The sequence below is a fragment of the Toxotes jaculatrix genome, chromosome 14, assembly GCF_017976425.1.
Source record: "Toxotes jaculatrix isolate fToxJac2 chromosome 14, fToxJac2.pri, whole genome shotgun sequence".
NCBI classification, from domain to species: domain Eukaryota; kingdom Metazoa; phylum Chordata; class Actinopteri; family Toxotidae; genus Toxotes; species Toxotes jaculatrix.
In genome coordinates this window covers 5,333,313-5,354,289 of record NC_054407.1, presented here as the reverse complement: position 1 = coordinate 5,354,289, position 20,977 = coordinate 5,333,313, and the positions used below count along the sequence as shown (strand labels likewise).

At 40.5% G+C, this 20,977-nt stretch overlaps 1 protein-coding gene across 5 annotated transcripts in view; it reads left to right on the top strand.

The window, feature by feature from the left end:
* The window catches only part of ctnnd2b (catenin (cadherin-associated protein), delta 2b), a 114,557-nt gene that overhangs the window by 47,441 nt on the left and 46,139 nt on the right, over positions 1-20,977 (top strand). For 2 of the 5 annotated variants that reach the window (XM_041054969.1, XM_041054968.1), the window contains exons 5-10: positions 960-1,111; positions 1,363-1,536; positions 2,895-3,040; positions 4,708-4,952; positions 6,156-6,287; positions 9,600-9,927. In XM_041054969.1, the coding sequence (XP_040910903.1) occupies positions 960-1,111; positions 1,363-1,536; positions 2,895-3,040; positions 4,708-4,952; positions 6,156-6,287; positions 9,600-9,927 (1,177 nt within the window). Of the gene's footprint in view, positions 1-959; positions 1,112-1,362; positions 1,537-2,894; positions 3,041-4,707; positions 4,953-6,155; positions 6,288-9,599; positions 9,928-12,883; positions 12,941-20,977 lie in introns of all 5 variants that reach the window. The other 3 variants (XM_041054971.1, XM_041054967.1, XM_041054972.1) reach the window with 3 other exon arrangements.

Below are 20,977 nucleotides of genomic sequence, written 5' to 3'. Positions count from 1 at the left end.
TTTTTGAACTTAGGAGTAAGCTAGGCTAGCTGTTTTCCCCCGTTTCCTGTCTCAATGCTAAGCTTTGCTAGTTGACTCATGGCTCTGTAGCCTAACTCTTGACAAGAAAGCTTTATTTCCCAAAAACTCAATCTAAACAAAACCGTGGGTGAGTTTGTGAGAGTTTCTGTATTATTGGCCTCATTCTAACACTGTCTGCTCCCCCTGCTGAATTATACAGAGAAATATGGAGTGGAGAGAAAGAAAGACAGGTAGTGGAGAGCGATAAAGGAAGTGATAGAGAGAGAGTGAGAATGGAAGACAGAGAAGGAGTGTGTTTTAAATGGAGGTCAGGAACTGAGTGAGATTTAAAGGTCACAGAGCATGAGAGGAAAAGAGTGGGAGAGAGGCTGGAATAACATAGTGGGTAAAAAGCAAATGGGTGTCTCAAAAAAGAGGACAAGGAATTCTGATTCAGTCTATTTCAGCTTTCAGTCCTTTTTTTCTTCCCTTTTCTTTATTTTTCCTCTCTTCATTTCAAGGTCTGTTACGAACTGAGACAGTTGTATCTGTTCCGTTTCCATTCATTGTTATCCCATAAAAGAGTTATACATTGTATAACATGTGAGATGTAACTGGGTTACAAAACACCTTCAAGGCCATGAACGATCTTTACACAAAGACAGACCGTTAACAGAGGCAAAAGTTGTCAAAGAACAGTTACATAAAACCAACTTGACAGGAGTGAAACTAAGTCTTAAGGTGGCTTTTGACAGTGATCAGAGGTTTGTCTCAAACCATGATATAACCTCTCTTGACATCTCTCAAACTCCAAACCCTGATTCCTCGTCTCACATAGAAAATTACCAGTTAATGAATTTGCATAAAAGAAACAACACTTGTGTCTAGACATCAAGTGTTTCTTCATTGCCCTTTAACACTTTATTATTCTTCTCCTCTTTCTTTTTTTTCCGCATCAGGACAAGGACTCCTGTCCCAAAGCGCTTTGCAGCTCAACAACCAGGATGCCTATGCGGCAGCTGGTTACCATAGTAACCAAGGCCTGGCACTTGGGGAAACAATCACGGGCCGCACCGGGCAAGTTGGAGGAGCCGTTCACAGCTACAACCAGGTACACACACATTGATCAGACGGTCTATTTTTCCTCTACCTCCACTACATGCCTCTACCTCCTGTCCCATTCTGTTTTCTCTTTCTCACCTTACCCCTCTCTTTGTTCTGTCTTTGTCACTCTGTTGCTTCTCCTCTTCCCCTTCCCTCCTACCTTCTCCCCCGTCTTCCTTCATTTACATCCCTGTCTACTTCTCACTTGTTGCCTGCACGCTCCCTTTCCTCACTCCTCTCATCTCTCTCCATCTCTAGGTGACGTCCAGCCGTGCAGCTGCCCAGTTAGTGGGGACAGACTCTCCATCCCAGTCCCAGAGAGACTCATTTGCCCAACAGGCCCATGGCAGCGCCTTCCATATGCCCACTGAGGGAGGATCTGCACCAGCTGGACCATCCATATATTACTCCTGTGCCACTTTGCCTGCACAGGTACAAATCCCTGAAGAGATTGCTGTGATGCTTCAGTTGTGGTCTGATGGATGATTTCTCCTCTTGCCTCAGTAGTACACTACTGGAATCCTTAACATTGCTATAACCCTGTTACCAGGTGGAGTGTTACAGTTTCTATTGGCCTTTTCTATTCTGTGGCATTAAAGAAATACTACGCTTACCGTCCCTAGGCTCCCACTGAGCCTCTAAAAACATTGTAGCTTGCTCCTTTGTGGAGAGCAACAGCTGTAGCATACTTGATTCACAGCAGTTTTCTGATTCCAGTGGCGGCTGAGAATCCCAGCAAAACAAGAGGTGAAAAGATACTGCAACACAGCAGGTTGATCAACAAGCTTAACTGTGTTTAAGTGTTGTAGAGAGTCTTATTCATTTTTTGACGACAGCTGTGTCATGCATTTCTTCACTGATCATCCTCTTACCTTACAAGTAGCTGAACTAGCAAGGCTACTGAAAATTAGCCTACTGAAAGCTTCAGCTGCCACATGCTTATCATTTCTACTTTACCACCAAAGTATTAGTCACATCTGGGGCAGATGTTGAGCTCTTCATACACTACAAACACAGTGCTGTGGAAGCCAAACTATGCCCACTCTTCAGCTAACTTTACTGCTATTGTAATAGCAACTGAAGAAAAAGCGTATCCTGCATTTTTCTTGCAATTAGTACAATGGAATTATTTGATTTGCAAGCAGTTCCTTGTATGGGGTCAACAGTGCAGCCAAAATGCAGCAAAGTTGTATTAAATCGTGGCCTCTTCAGTGATGATTTACTGTTTCATTGCTTCTTTTGCTGCACTGTGATAAATTAATTTTTCAGGCTCAGAGCTTAGGATTTTAAGAGTCCTGTGTTAATCATGTCTTTGGATTCATTTAAAGAGATTGAACAGCACTTTTCCACTGTATCAGAAATTGGCAGCATCCTCACTTCAGCGTGTCTTGACCATACTCATCCAAGTTAATGGAGCGTTTAAAACTGTACCTTTAGCTTTGGAACTGCAAGACCTGGCAAATATTTCTTCAACTTATTTCCCCATTTGGAGCAAAATGAAAGTGCATGTTTAGAATTCTGAGGGAACTTCATTTGGCGGCCCATTGCTTGCAGCCGCATTTCGAGTTCATTTGGTTATAAAAGTTCAGAGTCATCCCTTTATATTTGGTCTGATAACTCCAAGCTCTTCATCATGATGTTATCACAGATTAGAGTCTGTGCTCTCTGGTTTTCCAGTTCCTTGGGGAGTTGTTCATCTCTCTGAAAGTAATGATATGAATAAGAGGAGTGGATGAATATTTAAAGTGAGTGACATTCCCTTTTAATGAAGTACAACTCTTCTATTACAGCGTGTCAGCTCCCCTCTGCAGGCGGTGGGATCCCCTACCAAGCTGCAGCGCCTGGGATCAGCCTCCTCTGACATGCCCAGCTATGCCACGCTACAGAGGGTGTCCTCACCCAAACAGTCTCCCAGCCGACTTGCCAAGTCCTACAGGTTGGTTCAATTTCACTCTGACCAATTGATTTAATAAGGGCTCATTGTTAGGAGCACATTACGTAAGAATTTTACTGGTCCCAAAGCGCAAAGGGGGTCGATACGGTTGTTGATCGATACCAGTGACTCAGCAGTTACTTCATCTGGTGTTGAAATTTCTGGCTTTGAAAGCCTTTCTTTCCAGCCTGTAGTCTGTTTCAGAACAAAAGCTCTGTGCTTGTATTAGTGATGTGAGACTCCGGTGCTGATCCTTTAAAGGTAGTTTTACATTATACTTTATTATGCCTCAGCCTGCTGCATTATGGAATAAAGGCTGGAACCAATCTAAGTAGTGCTTTAACAAGCATTACAGCAGATGCACTGCATGCTGTTTGTTTGAGTATATCATGGTTAAACTATTAAACCCAAGTGTGGTTTCTGAGGATGTACCATTGTACCGGTCACACCAGTTTCAGGGTGTTGATTTGGAATTTTTTTGAAAGCAAGGTTTTGTGCACCTCAGCAGTTAAAGGTATTATATTGTTCTATGCATTGATTGCAGGCTTTAGTGCACTACTCATGAGCAGTAAAACTCCTGAAGCACAATTTATACATTGAAAATACACACACTGTTTAACACATAAAGTAACAGACTGCTGGTGGGCCAGTCATTACAAGCTCATGCTGTGTAGCCAAATGTTGTTCAAACCCACAGAATTTTATTTTAAATTCGAGTGGAGGTCCCAAAGTTTCCAAAAATATCGAATGTGTCAGGCTGAATTTTGGGGAAATGATGCACAGGATATCTTGAATACATCTAATCGGTGGAATGGTGCAGCCACTGGGTGCAAATGTTTCACTTAGTGTAAACATTATATAGTTTCAATAAAGAGCCGAAACAATCTGAAATGAAATATATATAATTTTGTCAGTGTGGAATAAAGTCCAATTTCAAATTTTCACATCTGCGTAGCCACAGCATTGATTTTATGATCTGCCCATGACCCTGAATGTCCACACAAACTGTGGGCAGTCCAAAATTCATGGCAACATGGACGTCTATGTATTGTGTCTTGCAGAGATATGTACTGAAATTATTGTCTTGTAATACCACTTTGTACCTCAAAAGACAATAGAGAATCACTTTAGTCCAGCTGATATGCCCGATGGCAAAAAAAAGCATTTTCTTGTTTTATAGGATAGGAGTGGACACCCCAGCTCTCTGGTAAATTGCTGCCCCCCGTTTGTTGAATTTGTTGAGTATGAATTCGACAGTCGGCCACTTCTTACACGGTGCCACTTTAAAGGGAAACAACAGCAGAGAACTCTTGAAAGTTGTGATAAGAAATGTATCATTCCGCTAATAAAGTTTGGAAACTTGTGAAAGAGAGAGGTAAAAACGATTAGTGAGAATCAAAGCAGCAGAGTCAGAGATATCTTGGCCAATATCTCTGCCAATACCCATGTCATTATCAGGGTTGACAACGCTCCTCTAGAGACATAGAGAACACTATACAACAACTATACTACACTGACTGAGTAGAAATCCTCAAGACCTGAAAACGAATTTTGAAATGAAAAACTGTAATTTGCTTTAAATGCCTGCAGCAGTTAGTAGTTATAGTAGAACGGGAAATGTTCATTCTGTCATACAAAGCCGCCAACAGCTTAATTTATTCCCTTTGCAGCACCTCATCGCCCATCAACATGGTAGCATCGGGCGCCGCTGGCTCCTCCTCACCCCTCCCCATGGCAGCCTCCCCAGGGGGGAACCACACCTCGTCGCCCATCCACCAGCTCAGCTCGGCAGTGGGAAACTACGCCACACTGTCGCCCACTAAACGCATGCTGCATCACATCGGAGCAGACAGCTACAAGATTTCCCACGAGCTATACGCCAACGCAACCCTGCAAAGGCCTGGTAGCCTGGCAGGCAGAGGTCAAGACAACTTTATGATTACTTTTTTTGTGTGTGTGAAGTGCCGTCATGTCATGTCATTCATTTTTGGGAAATATCCACTTTACATTTATTTGAGTTAATATATAAAATGTAATGGAATTTAAATTTTAGCAATGGTAACATGAATTAGTTATTACAAATTGATTTGTTAATACAAATAATTAGTCTTTAGAACATCAGTTTCTCTTTAATTAAATTCCTATTGTTTATTATAGATTATAGATAATGTTTTCTTTAGGGCCTATATGGCATTTCTTCATTATGTTAGTTTGTGATAGTTAAAGGTCACATTAACCCACTTTCCAGTTATGAGTGATTAGTATTCATCGGCGTGCACAAAAGGATGAAAGAAAACACAGCTTACAAAATATTTGATTAAACTGGCTTCAGTTTTTATCTAAAAGTTATTATATTCCAAATGTGCTGGTGAATTTGTGAAGAATTCATGAATGAGATTCACTTTCTCCCCTGAGGACCTCAGTTTAAAAAGTAGCAGTTTGTTTTCATTTAGGGGCTTTTCAAAATGTGGGGTTTTTATTTAGCTGAATTAAATGTGAAATACAAAGTGATTTAAAGCTATTACTACTGCCTCGTGTTAATCAAAACTAGTGAAAGAGTTTGTTTTTATTTGGTAAATCATAAAGTTTTGCATGCAGTGTCACGCTCTCATGTCAGAGTTACAGTGATGACATTGTAACTGTCGCTGATATTAATGTTGCCAGTCGTACATCGTCGTGCAGATTCATTGAATGACCAAACACTGAATTGGCTGAAACACGTCCAAGATAATGTCTAATTTAGAGCTGACCTATTCCTGTAAGCTACTGGTTAAATGGCTTATTTTTCTTATGGTGTGTGTCACTACAGCTAAAGCAGCAGTCCAAGACACTTTGAAAATGATGATGAATGGATACCTGTGCCATATTAAAATTTAAAGAGAAAGCAAAACATGAAAGCATTTCTATAAATCTTTTATGAAGTCATTCAAAAGACAATACTGACTTCAGTGGCCTAAAATTCATTTGCTTTCTAATCTGTATTCTTCACAGAGTTTCTTTTGCTTAGACAGCACATTGATGTCCCCGGAGAATATTACTGTACATCCACTCAGTTATCCATCTATCTCTCAGTCCATCTGTCAGTATATCTAACCTCTGTGTTCCCTGTGTTTGCCAGGCTCCAGAGGTTCCTACAGCAGCCAGCACAGTCACCTGGGCGCTGAGCTCCGACCTCTGCAGTCTCCTGAACACCACATTGACCCCATCTACGAAGACAGAGTCTACACCAAACCCAACCTTAGAGGACAAGGTAAGCAGACATGGGGAGCTGGAGGTTGAGAAAATAAAGCCATGAGATGGAAGGTTATTTGTTTAAGGAGTTAAAGTGATATCTACAAGCGCTGAGTCTATAAAACAAAATCCTAGAGGAGAAGGGGAATATAAAGGAGACTTCACAGAGGGAGTATGAGCAGAAAGCAAACATCTGATAGGCAGTAACATGCAAGGTATGCACAAAGTTATCACAAATCATGCGCTAGAATGGTTGCAGATTTGCAACGAAGGTGTTTAGGAGAGATAGAAAAAAATAAGAAAGAAAGATGAATGGTAGGAAAAGAAAGGGACGGACACAGGGAGTGAACATGAAGGTTGGAGATCATAAAGATTTGGGGTTTAATAAAAGGTTAGAGGAAAGTTTTAGGAACAAAATGAGAAAGCAGAGCTCAGTTAGAAGAAGAGCTACCTCTTTCTTATCAGGCACCCTTTATAAAGTGTTTATAAGTCTGCAGATGTAAATGTTAGTAAGTCACCAGTAAACAGTTACAAATAAATAAATAAAGTATGACAGATTTCTCACTGTGTAACAAACGAAAAGCTAATTAGTCATTTGCAGCAATGAATGTTAGTCAGTAATGTAATGAAGTCAGTCTGCAGGTCAGTTTTACTAAGATATAAATAAAAAATTGTGGCTGAGATTTTCAAATGCAGCTGTTTTTCACATGAACTTCATTACACTTGCCACAGGGAGTACTACTGCTCAACCTGTGAAATCTCTTTTTGAATTTCTGGTGTCGCTCTGAAAGGAGCTGTCTGAAATCTGAGAAAATAGCCCTGAGGATGTCATCAGGGTTATCTCAGCACGGAGACGACATATTCTTAACAGAAAACCATGTGTCACGAACCGAGGCGTGGAGTTTGAGAGACACGGGTGTTTACCAGGCAGAGGGACGTCTAATAAAACCTCCCGACTCTGTGGAATTGCAGTACTAAATTGTTGGCGTACCAGCAGCGTCATGTTGGAGTGGGATAAACAACAGTCGCACACATTTCGATACAACCAGGCAACAGCTTTAAAATGATATGTAAATCATGAGTAAATGGCTCATTAACCACCAAAGTTTTATAAAGGTTCCTTATTAGAAGCATGAGAAGGATGAGGATGGTACATTAAAACCACAAGTAACATTTGCAGCAGATCAGAGTGAGACTGTGACGATTCCCAGAAAATTCCTCAAATAGCCCAACACTAGAAATATCTGCAGCGTTCTGCAAATCACCCACTGAACTATCTAAATTTAAAAATCAGAGCACACGAAGACATCACATGGCACCCTGAATAAAATGATGGATCAAAGAAATACTTTCCAGTACAGAGAGACAGAAGAGAAAAAGTCACAGCTTGGTCCCACTTAAAAACTAGGTGTTTTTTTTTTTTTTTAATGGAGTGGTGTTATATTAAAGACTGCAGTACATAAGAGACTTCGTCTTTCCATCTGATCATGTAGAGCTATTTACCAGATCAGGTAGGCAAATCCAATTGGGGTCTCAATGGCAATTTGTCTCTCAGTCACAGTCTGTTAACTAATTAGTTTCAAGGCTGAAAATTAATCTCAATTAATCCCACGGGCGTTAGCTTGGGTGCTTTGAAATCAAAGCAAATCAACCATGTCCTAAAATGTTTTCAACGTTGTGCCGCCGGTTCGGTCGCCTGAATGTTGAGCGTCACTTTAGAGAGAAATACACACAGAGAGAAACATGCAAGAAAATCTCACTCTTTTTCTACAAAACGGAGAGATTCATTAAGAGGTCTTAGGTCATTTTTATCATGCTGCCTCCCCAAACAGGTCACTTTGAAGCATCAAAGTAACAATCATCATGTCCAGCTTTGTGTCTGTGCATGTAAGTCATGACGGCATCAACAACCCCCACACTGTCTGTCAGAAATAATACATTAGCTTTGATCTGCTTTATATTTTTTTCTGTGCGACACAAAGTAGCCTTTGAAGCCTGGCTGTGTTTCAAGGTCAACTCAGATAGTTTTGAGATGATGAACAGAGTTCGAATCAAGCAGACAACACTTCACACCCGACTTCACATCACAGGTGAATTTCCTCAGGCCTAGTCAAGGTCCCTGCAGTTATCAAGTTACACACAGACGGTGACCCGCCTCACCTCTCTCAGAGTGAGCTGGTGTAACTGCCCGAATGTTTCCCAAACCTGTCCTGTGTTTGAGACTGACAAAGGAGGTTGTGAAGGTTCAGTGGTGTTCTGAGGTTTCTACATCAAGGATGGGTTTACACACTCAACCAAACCCTCAGGGGCCCCAAAAGCCTCAGGATCACCATATGGCGGTTCATTTGTGGTAAATCAATGCAACAGCAAAACTGCACATTTGTTTTGTAATGTACACAGTTAATGTATGTGGGACTATTTCTTATGAAGAGCAGCCAGGACAGGCCTCTGGGAAAAGGGCTGGGCTGTGAGGAGATTTTGGCAGGACCACAGTGGGTAGCACGTTATCACACAGCTCATACTGACCCAAAAAAGTTTTGCCCACACACAATCGCTTGAAAAGGATCAGCTGTAAAATGATGAACAAACACTCTGAAATGACACTTTGTATCAGACCATTCTGAAAAGTCTTTGTTATTATTATTATTTTATGCCATTCATTTGTGTGGGGAGCCAACAGGCTCTATTTGAGGTAAAACATTGAGACTGTGCTCCCATGATACACGGCAAACCTGTGGCCAGAATAGTATTTCAGAATGGGGCAAAATATAATGAAGCTCCCATGTGTAGTATACACTATTTAATGGGCACTTGAAGATGGACTGTTATAGACACAATGCACAGAGAGTGGGATGAATGGGAAGGGGGTCATGGGGGCCAACAGCCCCTATTCTTAGTTAACGCAGCCATGTCATAGGGAACATTACATAACTGTTAAAAACTATGTTTTGCAGGTACCTGCAAAGCTTTATGTGTGACCTGTGACGTTTATTTTTCTTTAAACTTTCTTTTGATGTTGCATGTATGCTTCATTTAACTGCTTCTGTCTGTGATTTTCCATCCACGTGAAAATCTTAAACTCATTTGGTAAGCTCACCTTATCATCTGAAGTTACTCCACCGATTGAGTTGTAAGTTGTCTCAGCAGTTTGTCACATTTATTTACTTTTTTTTTGCTTCTTCCCTTTCTTTTGTTTTTCTTCTGTGCTGTTTTGTTCCATTGGTGCTGGTGTTGTTGCTTTGTACTCATTGTGTGTGTGTATACGTGCATTGTTGGCTCTTGTGTTTGGTCCCCCACTCCTCATGCCCCCCCCCCAAACCCCCTTCCTCAGCTGCATCAAACCCAGTGGTGAACCAATTGTACCAAGAGGTCCTCAACTATCTGCTCTGTCCCTACGCTCCTCTTCCTGCTTTAGCCCCGCCCTCCCCCGGTGTCGACCCAATCCCCTTGCAGCGAACGGGAAGCCAGAGCGCCACCGCCACCTTTCAGAGAGGCAGCTTCGCCACAGGAGGCGGGGCAGCCGACTACGCCAACCCATACCGCACTCTGCAGTTCTGCCCGTCCACTGAGTCGCCTTACAGCAAGTCAGGCCCCACACTCCCCCCTGAGGCTGCCCTGGGCCGGTCTCCATCTGTGGACAGCATCCAGAAGGACCCAAGGTGAGGAAGAACAAAACATTTTCACTTCGATTCAGCTCTGGCTTGTTGATGAAGCCCTTTGTTCCGTTCCCTTTCCACTATCACTGAACTTACTGATGGCCAGATTCACCAAATTAAAGCTATATCAATAACCTGGAGAACACTGAGCATTAACAGTGAAAAAAAAAAAGAATTTAATTGCAATGCACAAATGACTCTCAGAGTTGGAAGTGTGACATGGTGACACCAAACAGTTTGTAGCACCTAAACAGATAATTGACTGTCAGGATTTGACAGTCCAGTGCAGTAAAAGGCTGGCTGAATCTGGGCTTTAGTATGAGGAACACATCACGCCACATCTTTCACTGTCCTCTCTAGTTTGCCTGGTGTCGGGGCTTGTTCACACTGCCGTATGAATGCCTGTGCACACCTCTAGGTCCAATTTAAAAGTTTGCTGTTGCCGCTAGGAGCGGAGTGCTTCTCTATCTGTGACAATCAGTCACATCCTGTACAGAAGGTAGACACAGTTAATGTGGAAAGTCTGCATGAAGTCTGCCTTCAAGCCAAGAGAGCTCTGTGTGTACGAGTGTGAGTGTGTGTGTGTGAGAGAGAGAGAGAGAGAGAGAGAGAGAGAGACAGTGACAAAAACAGAGGAAGAGAGAGACACATACAGAGACAGCTTAATAGCTGTTTTTATCATTCTTTTGTCCTAGCTAAAATCAAGTCTGAAATACTATTCCAACCGTGTCTTGGACTTCTCTTTCTTATTCTTTCTTGTCCTCTTCTCTCTGACTAATGACTGCACAGACTAGCTGTCAAAGACAGACGCAGTCTAATTAAAGCTGAAGTTTCTCTCTTTGTGACACTTCAGCTCAGGTGTAAGCAGGACATATGTACAGTATTTTTGCACATATTCAATATTTCTAATGAGGAAGTCTCTTTTGTGCTGAGTCACTTTATTATATGGTAACCTTTGGAAACAGAAAAGCAACTTTCTGTGTTGTTAGCGTAGGTGACACTGGTTGTTGTTGCCATCGCTCTTTCCTCCACCCATTGCCCAAGTGTTTATTTCTCTGTGCACATTGCACTCACATCGTCTGTTTGTTCACTCTTTAGCTCTGGCATCTTTTTTTTTTTTTTGTTGTGTAGCTTCCAGCATCCACACATCTGCACTGCTACATTTACAGTACTGACTTGTGATGCATGGCATTTTGCTTTACATTCACAACATGCACAGTCAGTGCTATTTGAGCGGCTTGTTGCCCACTTTGCGTTAAAGGGAGGGTCTCCCAGGATTATAATTATACAGGAAATATTCTAATCCCATATATCCCAGCTTTATTGGTTACAAGCTCACTGGGCTGCTGCTGCTCTACAGCTTAAAGAGGAAGTTTTTGGAAAAGTGTGTTATTATATATTATATGATATTTTTTTTATGTCTACTAATCCCATAAAATGACCATAATCAACAAGGTGTTCGCCCATCTCTCAAAACGTTTCGGCTTCCTGTGTCTGTGGCACTCAGCCCCAAGCCCATTCTTTCCAGGGAAGACTTTTTTTTTTTTTTTAAAGTGGTCTCAGATATATTGTTTCATTTTTTTTTTTTAAATTGGCTCAGTAATTTGCTGACACAACTGGGTATTGTAGTTTAACACATGTAAAAGGAGTAAATAGATAAACTACAATGCCCACATTTACCGTAATGAAGGAACATGTGGCTCAGTGATGTAGTCTGTGGGGTACAAATGAGGTATGTGACAGCGAGGAATAAGCTATGTCAGGTTGTGACGGCAAGGAAATATACAAAAAATACCTCTCACTAGGATCGGTTCATCATTGGTTTTGTTTTTTTCATGGAATTTGCTGACAATAAGAAAAAAAATGAGTAAATAAGTAAACATAACCTGTTTTTAGGATATTGGCCAATGGGCCAATGCTAACACCACAATCATTCACATAAGATTATTCCAACATGGAACCTTTTTTTTATCATAGGCATAATCTATATGTAAAAGATCAGTGTGTGAAATATAGAAAAGTAGCAGTATATTAGACACAATGAACTTTCAATGATTAAAAAGAAATCACCAGATTTCTTTTTAATCATTAAAGATGAACTTTAAGCAACCATTTATTCATCATTTGCCACCACCTCAGTTAATGTGGAAAAAAGTATTGGCTAAAATGACACATTTTATATCATTCTATTATTATCTTGTTTAAACTTAACCTACATGTAACAGGCTTAGCAGCTCAGCTTGTCATTTACTCACCATTAAGCTCCTCTGGTACAAGTCCTGCTTTTCTGAGATAAAGCTAGTCAGCTTCAATTACATAAAAGGAACATTTAAATAAATAACACATGGGTGATGTTGTCATCTGTGTATCATTCAGCAGTTAAGTTGACTAACAGGCCAACTTCAGGAAATAACTTGTTGTATTCCTTGAAAAAGGGGATGACACAGTAGGCACAAAATAGCAACATGTATTTGTTTAGTGTGTTTATATGTTATGTACTGTACAAAGGTTGTGACCTTACAGATTCACTGGTAAACACCTGTTTGCAACCTACAGTAAACCTCTGCTTCCTGAGGCCTGTTGAAAGAATTCAGCAAGATCTGGACTTTGGATCTAGATGTTTAGAAATTGTGCAACTGTGCAGCAACCACTAGCTGAATGTCCAGTTTGGTGTATGAAAGGAACAAAGCAATGCACAATTTGTTTTATCCTAAGACCCTCTCTTTAATTGACATACCCACCATCTCCCCACCACCTGCTCTAAGTGCATGTCCGTCACCCTGCCCACCTCCTCCACCACTGCCTGATTACCAGATGTTGAGAGAGAAAGACGAGTTTAGTGGCTATATATTGATTTCTATTTACTAATCATCACTATTATTGGTTATTGAATAAGTTGTTGCCAGACAGCCAACATATACCTCTCTCTTGTTTCTCTCTGCCTGTCCCCCCTCGATAGGTACGACCCCGAATTCCTTGTGTGGAATCAAAATCAAGCCGAGCAAAGAATGACAAAGTAATCCAACTATTTATTTATACATATATACATTCTGTCTATCTATCTTACCTTTGTCTCATTCACTGAATCTCTCCATCTTCTCGATATGACACCAGTAGACGCAGATGTTAATGTTAATGGCAGCATGACAACATTTCACATTTGTATTGTCACTCATTTATGCATAGTGCTGTAATAAACAGGATTCACCTTTATTTTAGCATTACATGAATTCTGAATTAGACACTAGGTGAGGGTACTGGCTTTAAAAAGGACCTGGCATTTAATTACTGCACTGCACAATATTCAAATCCTCTGTGTCCTGAAAACACACAGAAATAAGTTCTTTAAAAAAGTCAAATCAGTTTTAAGATATATGAAAAATTTAAGTAATTAATTACTAATTGATTTTTTTTATTTTATTTGTAGCAGTATGGGTTACCAGAGCCTGTGTTTTTCATATTGTAAATATTCCTCATTCTCTCCTTGGGCTTTCCATCTATCCATCATTCCCTCCATCCATTTATCTACCTGTTGATTTATTCGGTCATTGGTTTGTTTCCGTTGTCTGTCCTGGTGATTTCTGAACATGCTTTGTGATTGTTGTATTCATGTGGCTTGCTCAGTGTTCATTTTGGCACCTACTTTTGATTTATGATTTGGTGATACTGATCCTTTCAGTTTATTCGGTGCCAGAACGTCAGGAAGTGCTGTTTTACCAATCAAGAACCACACATCTGTTTGTCCTTCTTGTGCAATATCCTTCAGTGATTATTCATTTATGAAAATTGTAATATACTTTGTCCTAGTTTGTGGCAAAAGTTATGTATCATTTAGTTTTAGGCTTGTTTCCACCCTGGAAAAAAGCATATTAACGAATATTTTTCATCATCTTTTTCTAAATTAAGACCTGACTACCTCTACAAAGTGACCTACAGAAACACTCAAATGTCTCTGGCAAAATGAAAGAGTGCATATAGGCTTTACGTGGAGATAAAAAAACAAAAAAAAAAAAAAACAACAAATGAATAAAATCACTCATTATTTTGACACTGTGTGCATCAGCACAGTAAATACATGATAACTGATGAGGTCTGAGGTCACTGGCACCGTCTGCAGCTGGTTCCCTAATGATACCTTTATCCTGTGAATGCCTCAGACAAATATCAGTTAGCTGATTTGCCAAACCACACACTAGCACAATCTGGCAAATCAAGGTACGTTACTGTGGAAACAGCCTCTCATGTACTCCAACGCTTTTCCTCCTTCAGGCTGCCGGCAATTTATGGAAACGCTTCTGCAAACACAAAGAAAGATTCGTGCTAGACAGGATCTGACCCGATCATAGAAGTGCCTCATTGCGTTTCATGCTCATAAGCACAGTGTGAATCTCTGATCCATATTCAGTCATGGCGTGGAGATGGACTCTGTGTGTGTGTGTGTTTCTCAGCTATGCCTGACATCTCCTGACCTTTCGTTCATCTCTTCCAGCCTCAGTGGGCCAGTCAGTCAGCCATGCTATCATGCCCTCACACACTGGATGACACAAACATACACACACACACACCTCTTTTTCTAATTTTCTCTCTGCCTCAGTCTTTCTTTTACTTTCTATCTACTTTCCCTCCCTTTCCCATTCATTCATTCCTCTAGGTTGTTACTCTAACCTCCGTCCCACGTTGGGGTCAAGGTGCGGTCACCTCTACACACACACACAGTTAATTCCAGCTATTGCTGGTTTTAAACATGTTGATTGGGTTTGTAGTTCACTATTATATTTATGTGTATGAAAATGTGAAACTGAAAGGCCCATTCATCGAACACAGTCATACATTTCATTTGATTTGATTTCATATGACACTCTGCAGCAGTGACTTAGGTTACCTTAGTTAATCAATGAATACAAAACACCAATACACTGAAAGACCTACACTGCCTCTCCAGTACAATAACAAAAAAAAGGAAACAATTTCTTTACATGCTTAAAAAGTTAAAACAGTTGTTCTGTGAAATTCAGTCACCTGTAGGCAGTGTGCCCTGATACAATTCTACAGCAGAAAAACAAAACAAAAAAAAAACAGAGGATTGTTCTGAAACTTATATGCAGTATGTTTTGAACCCATACAATATTAAAGTAACCCTTTGCAGGCAGCTATCAATAATCAATACCTATCCCTTAAGATTTTTAACTAAACAATGGCTCATACAGTCTACCATAGCAGCTCTCATTCTCTAAAACTACTAGAAAGGAGCTTTGATTCACTGTGAACTTGCACACTGAGTGCATTACATCATTTTCACAAAGATCAAAGTAAGGAGAAAGGAAGCCTCGACAGTGGGTCCTTAAAAGAGCCACTACTGGTTATTACATTTTTTTTGTGAGACGAAAGGGGGTCAATAAAAAGATGAATATGTGACTGAATGACTTCCAGACCTGAAAAATTAATTAAGTATAGTTCTGCTCTCTGGCTCTCCACCTGCCGTACATGAAGTCATGTAAGGATACGATACTTAGCTTTGCTGCTAACATGAGCAATAGCTGGCAACTGCAAACACTAACCTAATGCTTTTACATACGTTGTGGTATCACTGTAGGAGCACCAATGGAAAAAGACAGAAGGTTTCAAGGATAAAATCATAATTTCTTGAAGAAAAAAATCACAACATTGTGTGAATGAAGTTGTTATATGCATTGAATAAAGTTCTATTATTTATGAAAATCAGTATGGAGCATTAAGAATCAGTGGAGTGGAGACTGAGGTGTATAATAACCCTTTTATGGGACCTTTAACTCTTCAGTGACTCCAACCAGTGTTTCTGAACATGTCCATTTATGTTATTCAGGAATCATGTCATCAAGTCTGTTGATCGTGTACCACTTGAAAGCAGATATCAGGCTACGTAACAACATCTGATCTCATTTCAGTTTTTGTTTCATGTTTGCCCTAATACTTCTTTGTACACGAGAAGCTGCTTCTGCTTGTTTATGCTTTACACAGTGTTGGATTAGAGTTTGTAGACTAACACATATATCACTATATGACAGCAGTTCATACACGACTAATAGAGAAGTATCTCATCTTAATTACATGCTGCTCAGTAAGGAACAGATGACATTTGTGGGTCTGTAGAGTAGGAGACAGACAGACAGACAGAGAGACAGACAGACAAATGAGAGCAGATAAAGAAAACAGTCAGAGCTCATGCTGCTACATCATTGCAAGGACAATTACATGGACTGTTGAGTCTAACCAGTGTTGTCCATCCTCCGTCAGTTATTGTGCTAATTACTGTATCCATCAGTTGAGCATATTGTTGACAGATCCCTGGAGGTCTATTGTTGCTGGTCATCAGTTTGCCCTATGATACTAACAGATACAGACACTACACTGGGGTCTGTTCTATTGTTTTGTATTCTGCTCTAGTGTTCTATAAATACACTCCAATGTTTTGCTGTTAATCAGCCACCTGACGTTGGTTGATGTCCCGCTGAAAAATGAGTCAGCAACATCGTCTTTTTGTTTCTAACTTCCTTTTATTGTTTCCTCTTTTCTTCTTCTATCAGTTTACTCTGAAGGTTTACCCTACCTGTCTCTCTCCGTGCCTGTCTTGTATTTCTGTCTATCTTTCGGGGAATGAGTCATCAGACACATCTCAGCCCCCCCCCCCCCCCCAGACTGTCCTCAGTGGCACCAACACACACACACACACACACACACACACACACACACACACACACACACACACACACAGACTAATATACCCGACACAAATCGCATAGTTCTCTCTCTGGTTTCAAATCGCTCTATTCCACTAAAAACCCTGACTCACAGGAAATCCTTTCAGGCGGATATAGAAGTGAGCATTATCTGCCTGCAGCCTTCACATTACCGCACCTCGCCTGCTTTCTGAATACATAATTCATAGATAGTTTATTTATTTACTGGGTTTAATTGTTGGTTTGCCTGCAGCCTGGCGTCTCGTATTGTGGTGTAAATGTTTTGGCTGCGGGTGACACGATCGCACGTAGAAACGCACACACGCTCGCACACATACCTAGACAAGTGGTGATGCAAGATAGCCCACCTGGTTGGCTAGGAACAAAGAGTGGATTGACAGTTTGTCAGTACTTTGTCCCAGACCACTGAGTCGCCAAATGACACATTAGGCTCTCTTGGGGGATTTCAGAGTCACACACAAAGATACACAATAGCTTACACACACATACATGTATGCACATTTTCTGTGAGAGGAAAAGCGTCACTAAATACCATTCTTTCACATAACTTTATTCAGTTCTTTTCTTTCTTTTTCTAATGCTCCTTTTCTGTTTGACTGTGTTTTTCCTCTTCATTCTGACTTGTTAAAATTGGAGCCATCTGCAGGGCAAAGGGGTAAAGGGACAAGGTTATAGTGAAGCAAAAAAAAATTATAAATCCTATTTATAAGAAGCACAAAGGAGAAACGAGAAGCAGAAAGAGACAGTAAGGGAAGAACTGAAAAAAGAACAGGTGACATTTAGCTAAGCAATTTGCTTCAAGTGCCTTGAAGTGAAAATATCTGCAGCTGGGTCGAGATTCAACTTGCTCTCAAAAGTAGTTTCAAAAAGTCATGTGAGCTGTGTTTGTGCTCTCATAAACCAAGTAAAATACTGTGAAAAAAGCTGAGATGTTCTCACTTTTGAGCAGGTCCAGTGTTAAAATGACCTTGCTTCGACAGGCCGACGTGTATTTTGCATATTGTAATATTGACCTAAGCTTCAAAATGATTTAAAATGGATCATTTAGATTGGTCCAATATAAAAGCAGGTCCACAAAGACGAGAAAAGAAAAAGTCCGGAGCAGAATAAGTAGCCGTGCTCAATTCTGAGTTTTCCAAGGTGTGTAGATCTTCAAATCAAAAGAAAACTTGCAAGCAAGTATGCTGGGCTCCAAGCGCCCAGTGTAACTTTGAATTGAAGGCTCACTGAATTACTGCAAGACACCATGTTATTACATGGGGCATATTTCCAGTGGTAACTTGAGGGATACGTCCCTCTTGCTTTTCAGACTTTTGTTGTTGCTTCCCTAGATGCCAAAAGCTCTAAATCGATTTAAACAAAAGAAAATATTGCTGCAGTGGCTGGCTTCAGTCATTACTGTTTGCCCACACCAGTGTAAAGCTTGGTGAGCAGTTGTGAGCGCCGGCAAGACCTGATGACTCCACTCGGGGCTAAAAATAAAGGCAAGCTCTTCTGATTGTTTTTGAATTTTTCTTTTAATCATATTTTAATTTACAGTAAACTAAAGAAAAGATGATCCAGTTGAACAACCATCAAAGCTAAGGCAGCAAAGGGCACTGATCCTCACTGAAACATGATGTCATGGGGTTAGTTCTCTAATAACACAGGGTTTTGATTTAAATTTTCTTTTATTAGACTTATGGGAGACCAGTTTTGTTATGGTGTGTTATTTGCTGTTGAAGATATCAAGCTCGGTTTGTCACCTGTGAATTTTCAGGGATATGGCAGCAGGTAAATGCATCTACCTCAATCCTCTTTTAAAGCTGTCAGGCAAACATCTGCATGTTGGGTATTGTAAAGTAGTTTCTAAGCCTGCTTTTTAATTCACTCGAGGCCTGTGAAATTCACTAATACACACACTTGTATAATGCATTTTTTTCAGTTCAAGTAGGACTCTTGTGTTTTTGCAGAGCAGCAGTGCTATCCAAATATCCTGCATATTCTTTTCTTAACTCCAACACTAAAACAGTGCAAACATTCCCACAGTGAATGCTTTTGCCCAAAGTTCACAGATGGCTCAGTAGTATTTGCTCATCCTGCTGTGATGTTGTCACACATTGTTTGGGACTGGGAGCACCATATCCTCCTGTGTTCCCTTCTCTCTGGAACGACTGAAACACACACAAACACAGCGAAAGAGAGAGAGAGAGAGATGCTGAGTGAAAAGTAGTACAGCTCCAGGCCAGAGTTAGTGAATGAATGAACCATTATAGCTCAGCTTTCTGGGGCAGAACACACACAGGAGGGAAGACAGACAGTCTCTTCATTTTATTTCCATTCTGACTGTAGGTAGATTCTTTTAGAGTCTTAGTCTTCCTCAGACTTCAGGTTTGTTTCAGAGACACGTCCCAGAACAGCAGCATATTGCACAACATGTCAACAGTGTGTTTGGTTTATCACAGCATGTCGTACAGTATTTTAGTCTGTGTGTATTCAGAGTTGTGCTTCACATGTATGTTGAACATGTACATTTGTTTTTCTGTGTGTGTGTGTGTGTGTGTGTGTGTGTGTGTGTGTGTGTGTGTGTGTGTGTGTGTGTGTGTGTGTGTGTGTGTGTGTGTGTGTGTGTGTGTGTGTGTGTGTGTGTGCGTGCCTGCAGAGCATCACAGCCTCAGGCCTTGGGTTGAGTTTGATCTGTTGTGATGTGCCACTTTCTCTCCGGAGCTCTAACTATTCTGGTCTCTGGTTCTGTCATTGAGTGTGCATATGCATGTGTGTGTGTGTGCTGTTTTCTTTTCTGCATGTTTGTGTTTGTTTCTCACCTATTCATGGTTCCCATCGCCTCAAAATGTGTGACAGTGGTGTTTCTTTTCTTTTTTTCGCATTCTGGTGTTCTGATGTACACTGGTATGTCTTTTGTGTGTGTGCTGGTGTGTGACACATTCTGCCAACAATTAGTCTGTGTCCCTTCATTCATTCGAGTGCTGACAGTCTATTCTCTGTTAAGTACCACGTGTGTAATTGCATTTTTTGTGTTTTTGTGTTATTTTTATTTTTTGGTGTGTGTGTGTGTGTGTGTGTGTGTGTGTGTGTGTGTGTGTGTGTGTGTGTGTGTGTGTGTGTGTGTGTGTGTGATCCCCCTTTGACCTCACACTTCAGGAAGGAGGCCAATGTGAGATGGAAATTTTTGAAGGAAAAGACGGAGAAATAGAAAAAGAGCATGTTTTCATAGTAATTATTCTAGAGTGCTTCCCAAAGTACCACTTTGGCCTTCAAGCGGTGTTTATTCTTTGGCCACTGATGCACAGGTAACATCACTGTGTGCTGTTTGATGAGTAATAGACTGTTGCGGTCTCATTTAACCAGTTCAGTAGTTGCGCCTTTCACAAAAAAGGATGGAGAAACAGTTTAAAGAACATTAGTGCTGATGGACTTTTCATATTAAAGTTTCCTGTCAGGAGCTAAAGGTGTGTTGTAGATAAAACTACATAAAATACAGAGTGTTTGAATTGAGTGGATAACTCTGATTATTCTGCATCCGGTATTTTTCAGTAAAATCCCATTCAGATCTTTTACTTAGAGGAAAGGTTTACATTTTTTTACGTCCATCTTAATACATTACTCAAGGGGGCCTTTTTAATAACAGTTTTATGTTTGTTCTTTGTACCAGTGGATCAGTTTAACCCCTTCAATTAACCAAATGATCACATAAATAGTTGAATCTGTCAGAGGAGTGTAGCCATGTGGTTTACTGGTTATTAAAGAAGCATCATGTCAACAGACGTTATTGCCAGTGTCCCACTTTCTAATTTTTTTTTTTCTAATGATAAAAAAAAAAACACATAAATGCACATATAAACACACACATCTGACAGCTCGCTCAGCCGTAACGTTACATGTCTTATCGGTCAATTAACCCAGAAGGTGACCTGTGCAAGGTTATGTCATCTCTGATCATATTTATTGAGGCACACGCTGCTATATGTGCATAACAACATCATTATGTTAATACTAGTGGCTGCGTATGTGTGTGTGTGTGTGTAGGAATGCGCCTGGAGGGGAAGGGGTGGGAAAAAGTAAAAGAGAGAGACATTTAGACAAGAGGGTGAGCAAAAAAGAAAACTGTTAAAGAGAGAGAGGATTTCAAAGAGAGAGAGAGAAAAATAACCTTTGAAATAATTCTCTCTTCCTTCTGTTCTCCAATTTCCTCATTTTTCAAACACTGGCTTTATCCCATTGGCCCATTATGAAACTTAGAGACAAAAGCTTTCTAATCCTGGCTCTTCTGCACTGCCTTTGATGGCTGGGTGTGTATGCAAGTCAATGAGTGCATA